This window comes from Pristis pectinata, chromosome 7 (genome assembly GCF_009764475.1).
Source record: "Pristis pectinata isolate sPriPec2 chromosome 7, sPriPec2.1.pri, whole genome shotgun sequence".
Lineage (NCBI taxonomy): Eukaryota > Metazoa > Chordata > Chondrichthyes > Rhinopristiformes > Pristidae > Pristis > Pristis pectinata.
In genome coordinates, this window is record NC_067411.1 from 84582317 (window position 1) to 84592378 (window position 10062).

General features: G+C 43.2%; 1 protein-coding gene across 1 annotated transcript in view; it reads right to left on the reverse strand.

Moving 5' to 3' along the window:
• The window catches only part of LOC127572791 (dmX-like protein 1), a 158647-nt gene extending 148693 nt beyond the window's left edge, over positions 1-9954 (reverse strand). The window contains 1 exon segment of the mRNA XM_052020417.1: positions 9639-9954. Within this exon segment, the coding sequence (XP_051876377.1) occupies positions 9639-9725 (87 nt within the window). The 5' untranslated portion in view covers positions 9726-9954.
• Positions 9955-10062: the final 108 nt, after the last annotated feature.

Genomic DNA, 10062 nt, shown 5'->3' on the forward strand with positions numbered 1-10062 from the left:
GAACGCCACACTAGATTTAAATCAATTGTAAATTATAGCTCCTATTATTCATGATCAGATCATTTCAGAAATCTTCTGGCTGACCATACCACAGATAATGAAGTCTTCAACCCAAAATGTTAACACTGTTTCTCTTCCCACCGATGTGACCTGACCAGCTGAATATTTCCAGCATTTTCTTCCTTTTTTTAAAAAAATGTTATAGTTCCAGCACGCGCAGTTTTTTTTTGTTGAGTTTTCATTACACCATCTATGGGCTTGACTGAAATTCTTCAACCATCCTTGTGGAACAAATACTTGCTGGAGAAAAGGTCAAATACCCACCTACATTCCAAAAGCTGTCATCAGAATTACATCATAATGATAGCAAAATTATTTCCTGAGTGGACCCTCCTCACACATACCTGATTCTTCTGAACTTCTCCAAATTGCATTAAAAATCAATCCTGCTTGTCCATGCAGCCTGAGGGGGAACAGGACCTCCAGCAATGTAATGGCTGATATGGGCAGGACCGACAAGCCCAAGCCACAAAATTCCTCTGGACATCTTTAACATCCTACAAATCCCCTCTCTCAGAGAGGGCAGTTTTTCAAAGTTTAAGCATAAACATGGTTAAAAATTATATTTTTAAATCTTTTTTCCATGAAGTAAAACACTTTAAAAAGCACAAAAAAAATCCCTCTCTTCCTCCTTCTTCTGCAGTTCCTTAAGCTCAAGGATGACTTGCTTCTGTTCCAGATTTTGTGTTTTTGAGATGCCTGAAGAATCCTATGTAGTATTCACAGACACTGACAGATGTTGCTTGATGTAGGTAGGGGGTACACTGCTTCTACTATTAGTGCCTGGCCTTGGTAGTACTTCTCCAGTAGTTTGAGGTGTCTAAAGCAAATTGTCTGTCTCCAATTCATAGGAGGACAAAGATCACTGCAACTTGGTAGACAATAAGCTTGCACTGGACCACATTGAGGAAAAGTGTTTGAAGACTTCAATTATTTGAAGGCTATGCAAATTTTGGCTTTGTCTGCCTTCACTTAGATCAGTTTCCACGTGATGGGAGCCACTATGTTTTCCAGGGCCTTGTAATGGATCTTGGTTGTTGGGGATTGAGGCAAAGTTGTGCAGTGGGTCACCTTTGTTTACTGGATACTTACTCCAAGATCAAAGAGTCAACGACATGTACTCTGTCTCCAAATGTGCATATGCACAAAGCATCAATGTGATACAATTCAAAGACCGAGATTTTGTGATCTTGGTTCTGAAGTGCAAATGAAGATTGAACAATTTTCCATCAGAGATAAGATGCAGTATCAAGATTGATAAGAGGATTGGAGCAATGACAACTCTCACTCAACACGTCTAGATCTATGATAAACCGATTAGTTGGAATCACAGCAAATCCCACGTAGAAGACTTCGTCATGATATTGCTATACAGGAGTAATGAATTTTTCAGCATAACCAAACTCCCTTTTTTGCTTTGAGTTGAAGGTTAAAGAAAGTCACACAGTTGGATGTGTTTCTCCCTGAATTTTCTCTTCAGAGTCCAAATTGTGAATCCAGGAGAAACTATTCAGTCACTGGAAGGAGAATTCTTGTCGAGATTTTCCCTGTGGCAGACTGGAGGGATATCATCTTGTAAGTACTTCAAGCAGACTGGTTTCTTTCTCAAAAATGGTCATGATTATCATATCTCTGGGACATTCTTTCCTTATCCCAGATGCAGATAGGAGAGAGGAGGTTGCGAATTTAAGGCACAAGTATTTTACCATTACACTTTATTACCCCAGCAGGGATTGTGTCTGCTCCAGAGGTATTCTTGCTTTTTGGAGGTCAGACAGCCTTTAAAATAAGATATCTTTATTAATCACATGTATATCAAAACACACAGTGAAATGCATCTTTTGCATAGTGTTCTGTGGGTAGCCCACAAGTGTCACCACACTTCTGGCGCCAACATAGCATGCCAACAACTTCCTAACCCGTACGTCTTTGGAATGTGGAAGAAAATCGGAAGACCCAGAGGAAACCCACGCAGTCACGGGGAGAACGTACAAACTCCTTACAGGCAGTGGCCGGAATCGAATGCGGGTTGCTGGCGCTGTAATAGCGTTATGCTAACCGCTACACTACCATGCCTGCCCAACCTTTCAACCTTTTGTTGGACTGGGGTATTGCCAAGATTGTCACAGAAAGTTTGCTTATGGGATGGAGTCAAGGAGCATTAAAGAAGGTCTTGTTTGATGTGGTCTTCCAGCAGGGAGTGGTCATCTCTGCCCTCAACCTCTCCCCCATTATTACTGATGTGGAGGTCCTTGGGTGTGTGTACTGTAGATGGCCTTAATAGGATTGAAGAAACAACACCACTCTGTCCATCCACCATCTATACAAGCCATTGTTGTTGAACTTGAGCCTTCAGATAACTGTATATCTTTTCTTTTCAAAGCACCCCTCCCCCACCCTTTGAAACATGGAGTTTCCCATTCAAGAACACCTTGTACTTTTGGCTAATTTGTTCCTGGTCACCATGGCCATTCTCTTCAAATCAATTGGAGTACCTTTTTATAACAAATCCGGTCTCTTCATAGGTGTTAGTCATACTGGACTGCTGATCAGGCATTGTGTCACTCTGGATCCAACACTCAGATGGGGAAAGGGGGAAATGCCATTAGACTGAGAGATGCTGACAAGTTTGGTTTTTTCGCAGGGGCTTTGAATTCTTCGACATTGATTTTCTTTTAATGTTTTGATTGCTATAGTGATTAGGTTGATGGAAGTGACAGATTACAAATGGTTGGCACTGGTCATGGCGAGAGCAATGTGCACATCCTTGTAGTCCCCTCAAACTATGAAATCATCCAGCAGCTTCCAATGCTTGGGTCAAGGGTGTTGCCATGATATCTCTTTACCCATTTAATGAAACAGGACGATGGTTTAATAAAAATATGCTCCTTCCCAACTCTGGCACTGAAGCTCCCCAAGCAGTCACTGGGACTCAGATTGGAGCAAATTCTTCTTTGGTCTTCCATTGCTTTCAGTGTTAGTTGTATGCATTGATAACCACAGCCATCTTGGTTCCACCTTAAAGTAATATGATACTCACTTATCCTACAAGGGGTATTCACTTATCCCACTAAGCAAACGGCTGAGACATCATACTAATTCATTCTTGCTGGCAAAACTAGACACTGAACACAAGGATTAGAATAGGAGTAAGCCACCTCACTCATTGACCTGCTCCACCTCCATCAAGATCATTTTAAATCCTAAATGGTCTTGCCTTAATTTTAAGACTCTGACCCCCGGTTCAAGATGGCAAGACATCCTCCTTGCATCCTCTTTGTTGAACCCTGTCAGAAGTTTGTAAGTTTCAATGATGTCACTTCACATTCCAGACTCTGGAGAATACAGACCCAACTGTTCCAGAAACCCAGTCTTTTGAATCTTTGCTGCACTCCCTCTGTGACAGGTATATACTCCTTCAGGTAAAAAGACCAAAACTGAACACAAAACTTCAGGCGAGGTCTCATCAAGGCCACACATAAATGCAGTAAAACATCTTTCCTCCAGTACTCAAAACATCTTGTAATGAGGCCAATATATAATTTGCCTTTCCAGTTGCTTCCTGCACCTTTCAGTGTGTACAAGGATACCCAGATCTCTGAACATCAACATTTCCCAATATATCTTTATTTTTAAAAAAAGTCTTTTTCTTTTCTGTGTAGCAGTGGATAATTTCACATTTTTGCATGTAATACTCCATCTACCATGTTGACACCCAATCACTTAGCTTGTCCATATCCCCTTGAAGCCTCTTTGTATCCATTTCATGACGCACAACCCCACCTAGTTTTGTATCAAATCAGTAAACATAGAAGGATGACTTTTGTTCATTAACCAATTCTGAACATTCTTCTTAATAGATAGACATTTCGCTGTTATTAGATTTCTCCACTTGTGCTGTATGTTTCACTGAAGTAGATGAGAAATAAACATTTGCCATGCTTAGTAACCAACTAGATATGCCTTTAATCATAATTTAGGACATGTATTGACCAGCCTTTATCATTCAGCGGCCTAGCTCTACACCATCTGTGATCACTTGCCATATTTATTTTTAAGCATGCATTCGAACAGAACCTGGTCATGTTTCTTCCCGACCATTATTTTTTTTAAATCTGATGAGCAGCACATTTCTATCCACCAAGTGCAGTGTCATTATCTGATTCCGTGCTTAATAGGTCTTCCAAGCATGTCACATTTGATTAGGTTCGGCTGATTATTTCTGAGTATTCAAACTCTGAATATGGTAGCAATGCAAATATAAATGAAAAATGATTGGACAAGGAATGGGCACATCAGCTCAAGAGAAACCATTTCTAGTATGCAATGCAAGGATAATTTTTCCATTGGTACTCAAATTATCTTTCAACAAATAATGTGCTGTTGTAATGGGTTTGCTGTAGGTTTGACTTTCAGGCTTTACATGTGAATTTAACCCAAAATGACTGTGAGTGTCATCTCTGTATGCATGGGCCCCAAAAACCTGTTCTTCATTTGGGACTATATTAGCATTACAGCTGACATGAAATGTAAAAAGGCGATAGGGGGTTGGCTCCTTTGAGCAAAGACTCAGCACAAATACAGTATTCTACATTTAACTGTATTGCAACTGACCCAAGAGTGCTAGACAGCATCACTAGTTGATTCTAAGGGAAAAGCATTATCATTCTTCCTTTGGTTGGTACAAAGTTCACGAAAGAAAAATGACTGAATTAAGGCATTAATCTGGTGGGCTGATCAAATTTAATTCAGATTCAATGTCAGTTGCACCAACATCAACGAACATCAATGTATTCAACTACTGTGATGAAACATTTTCACATTTTTGAAAGTTACAGTAAATTAGAGTAAGCATAATAGTCCCCAGTTCCAATTTTCTTAGAAAACCACAGCAGCTTAGAATCACAAAAGCTTATCATAGTGAGAGGCTAGTTGATCCATTATGCTAATCTAAGCTCACTGAGAATGCAATTTCCCTGTATTTTCTTGGTACTCATCTTTCATTTAAATATGTATCCATTTCCATTAAAAACTTGCATCATTAAATGATAGGATTAACCATGTTTCAAAATCATCTTTCTTATGTTCGTTTATTGATAGTCTTAGCCTTAAGCCCTCTGGAGAAATTGCCTCTTTAACTTGTTAATTCTATTACAGGACAACCCTGAGTTACGAACACCTGATTTATGGACACCCCGCACACGAGCGAGCGTTTGAGACCAGCAGGGATACCCCTATCCTTGAGCCGCAACAACTGGGGCTGGGTCAAGCTGAGCAGAGCAGGGAGCACTAAGCAAACTGGCGGCCACTCTTCCCACACCTGCTGGGTCTCCCCTCACAGCTGCTTCTGTGATCCTCTCCCACACAGTTTTTGTTCATTTCCAACTTACAAATAGTTTGGGTTATGAACATTTCTCAGAAACAGAACCCTGTTATAACCTGGGGATTGCTTGTAATTCAAAATTTCATTTCATTTTTGGATACCATTTTTGCATCTCCTCTTTGGGATTAGTCTTAAATGTAGATTGCCTAATACCGAGTACAATAATATAAATAAACATTAAGCTGCTTTTTTTTAAAATATAGTTTAGCCACTTGAATAGTCCATTTCTACATTCAAAACCCTGTAAATTACTGAAGGCTCCCTACCCTACATGGGATCCTTTCCCTATCCTATATGGGATCCACACAGATATTTATGGTCCATGCAATATTCTGTGTCTTCCTATCCTCTTTTCTTCTTCACAATTTCACCTATGTTTTACTTGAATACATTAACACCATTCACTATAAATTCTCTGGCACTAAATTCCACATTCTAAAATCTTTTTGGTTAAGGATGTTGCTCCTGAAATCTTTGTTGGATTTTAGCAATTATAAATATGGTTCCCCAACTCCAGTCTTCCCTGCAACTGGTGACATCTTCTCAAGACCTACCCAATTTAAATCTCTCATTATGTTGGCAATCTCTGCAAGGCCATTACCGAGTCATTTTTCCCTACAGAAAAGAGGCCCAAGGTGTTCAATCCTTAATTGGTAAAACCTCAGAATTCTGGTATCATTTGCTTGGCATCATTTCAGGTATCTCCAAATCTATTTTATAATATGATGGTCCAAACTAGTTAGAGTAGTCTCAGTGAAGTTTAACCAAGGTTTTATCTAAATTCAAAATAATAGCAAGCATCTAAGCCAAATAGGGCATTTATACATATACAGAAAATTTCTTACAACAGAGGATGTCATTCTCCCCATTGAGTCCCTGTTTCTCTCCTTTTGGAGCAATTCCTTCAACTTCATTTCCCCCATTAATTTCCTTGTAATTGTGTATTACACTGCCCTCAAAAAGTAGATTTCATTTTATCAGCACTTTTTTTGTTTTAATTTTGACCAGATCAAGAGAATGATTATTACTTTTATATATCAAAGCATACCATCAGCTTAGTTCAAAAAGCAAAACTACAATAAGAAAACGCATTACAACCAAGTTTCAATTTAAAAAAATAAGTGAAATCATTTCACTTATTGATTTTGGTATCTTGTGAGTGATTTATAATCAGATTAATTTTATAATTAAAATAAAACTGGCTTCCCCCATCCCAAGTAAAATCCACACCACTTTGAAAGACAAGTGAAAGAAACATACATTATGGCAGCACACACAAAATGCTGGAGGAACTCAGGTCAGGCAGCATCGATGGAGGGAAATAAACAGTCGACATTTTAGGTCAAGACCCTTCATCATCACACTATGACACATACAGGGTTTGCTATGGTTTACTTTTCTCAAACAAGTAACTCTCAGTGATAATATTACAGACTGAACACTCTCACTTTATTAAAGATTTTTTACCCAATTAAGAACATTCTAGTGTGTAAACAGCATTTAAATCAGTCTTCATGCCTGATTGTAAGTCAACTTTGGTAGTCTGCCACTGACTGGTGAGGAAGCAGAGTTTGGAGTTTAATTCAAACAAAGTACGAGGTGTCGCATTTTGGAAAGTCAAATCCAGGTTGGACTTTTAGTGAACAGCAGGGCCCTGGGGAGTGTTGTAGAACGGAAGGACCTTGGAGTACAAGTACATGGTTCACTGAAAGTGTAGTCACAGGTAGACAGGGTGGTGAAGAAGACTTTAGGCACGCTGGACTTCATAAGTCAGGGCACTGAGTATAAAAGTTGGGAGGTCACGATGCGGTTGTGCAGGACACTGGTGAGGCCGCACTTGGAGTATCGTGTTCAGTTTTGGTCACCCTGTTATCGGAAAGATGTTATTAAACTGGAAAGAGTGCAGAAAAGATTTACAAGGATGCTGCCAGGACTTGAGGGACTGAGTTATAGGGAGAGGTTGGACAGGCTAGGACTTTATTTCTTAGAGCACAGGAGATTGAGAGGTGATCTTATAGAGGTGCATAAAATCATGAGGGGCGTAGATAGGGTGAATGCACTTAGTCTACTTCCCACAGTTGGGGAATCAAGAACTAGAGGGCATAGGTTTAAGGTAAGAGGGAAAAGATTTAAGGGGAGCTTGCGGGGCAGTTTTTTTTTGTACACAAAGGATGATATTTATGCAGAATCAGCTGCCAGGGGAAGTGGTTGAGGCAAGTAAAATAATTATTTTTAAAAGACAGTTGAACAGGTTAGAAGGATATGGGCTAAACACTGACAAATGGGAGCAGCTTGGTCAGCATGGACCAGTTGGGCTGAAGGGCTTGTTTCTGTGCTGCATGAGAAAAAAAAGCAGAGGCCAGATAACATTGCCCAGAAACCATCATTTCAAAATACATAAAGAATATTTGTAAAATATGAATATCATAATGTATTCCATGAATTCCTGGGACAATTGTACATGACACACGATGCAGGTTTTTTTTCATTCCAGACTGTGTTGGCAACCTGTACTATGTCCCCAAGCATTTTACTGCAATTAGCACAGCAGATCTGTTCAATTTCACTCTACATCTTGAACCCAAGAAGTATACTTAAATATCATTAAAATTTTAACATAAAAACATAAACAAATGGCTTCAAAATAAATACCTTCTCCAGATTCAACAAAACTACTGCCCTAAGTACACACAATTTTGCAAATCAGTAGAGAAACTTTTATTCTGTCCAAATGCCCCCCTTTATGAAAAGGTTCCAAGTACAAGCATAGCAGTAAAACAATGACTCAAGGCAACCATGGGTTATTGCAAGCAACAGGTTAGCACTACTTTTATCCACACATGTACAGTATTCAACACTGGTTTAAGAAACTGGGATGGAGATACAGACAGAATGAACTTCCCAAGAGAAACTTACTACTGCTTTATCATAGTTTCCCCAATGCCTTGCAACTAGCTACTTCAGATCATGAAATGAAATTGGGGCCTCCGAGTCTGCTTGATGCAGTAACACAAAACAGCAAATTTAATAGCCTGAACTGAAACATTCCTAGACGGTTAAGATAAGATATCTTTATTAGTCACATGTACATCGAAACACAGTTAAATGCATCTTCCACTTAAGTTATCTGCAATTCTAGTGACTCAACTAACGCCACCCAGTTTTCCTCAAGCAGGAACTTCAAAAACAGGCCAAGATTGCATTTACTAAACAGACTGACAGAAACGAGTTGAATGCACAGTCACTGGACACGTTAGCTTTAACGGGTGTGTGGTCACCTCAAACAGCAGATATTTGAGTGAAAGTTGGAAGAAATGGGAGCACCCCATTTCAAGCCCGGTCCCCATACAGGTTGGGGGTGGGGGTGGGGGTGGGGGTGGGGGTGGGGTGGGTAAGGGAAGAAGAGTAACGAGGTCAAAACCGGTAACCTGATGTGGAGACATCAGAGACGGTTCAACAGTTAACTGACCCTCTCTGCGTTCACCCCACCCCCTTTCTCCTCCCCCCTCCCCCCACCTCCTCTCCCTCCCCACACTCTCCACTTGTCGCTCTCTCCCCCATCTGCACCTCCCCCTCCCCACCCCTCTCTCCCCCCTCCTCCCCACTCCCTCTCGCCCTCCCTCCCCACCCTCTCCCTCCCTCCCAAACCCCCTCCTCTCCCCCTCCCCACCCCTCTCTCCCCCCTCCTCCCCACTCCCTCTCGCCCTCCCTCCCCACCCTCTCCCTCCCTCCCAAACCCCCTCCTCTCCCCCTCCCTTTCTCCCCACCCTCTCCCTCCCTCCCAAACCCCCTCCTCTCTCCCCCCACCCTCCCTCTCCCTCTCCCCCCCACCCACCCTCTCCCTCTCCCTCTCCCCCCCACCCACCCTCTCCCTCCCTCTCCCCCCCACCCTCCCTCTCCCCCTCCCCCCCACCCACCCTCTCCCTCCCTCTCCCCCCCACCCTCCCTCTCCCCCTCCCCCCCACCCACCCTCCCTCTCCCCCTCCCCCCCACCCACCCTCCCTCTCCCCCTCCCCCCCACCCACCCTCTCCCTCCCTCTCCCCCCCACCTCCCTCCCCCCACCCACCCTCTCCCTCCCTCTCCCCCCCACCCTCCCTCTCCCCCCCCCCACCCACCCTCTCCCTCCCTCTCCCCCCCACCCTCCCTCTCCCCCCCACCCTCCCTCTCCCTGCGTCCGTGCTCCCGCACACTGACCGTGAACGGTTGTTCGCCGACATTGCCCACTGAGAAGCAGCTGTCGCCGGGATTGACGGCGCCGGTCAGGACCTGATGGAGATTCATCCTCCCCCTGTCGCTGGCAGCACGATAGCTCGGGAGAGAAGGAGCAGGGTCACCCAGCCGGCTCGCTGTCGGCCCCTGGGCTCATCTCAGGCCGGCCGACAGCAGAACTCGTCCGAAGGACGCCGACAGGCTGGGTCGGGCTCGGTTAACACTCGCACAGTCCTATCGACGTGTCCAATGACCGAGTCTCTCCCTCCTCACCGATCCTCCGCGCAACCCACACTCGCCATCTTGCTGACACATCCTACTCTCGCGAGAGCTGACGCAGCCCAAAGCGCCCCTCATTGGGGCTGGCGTTGCCATGGAGATGGAAGGCCCAGGGGTGGGGGAGAGAGGT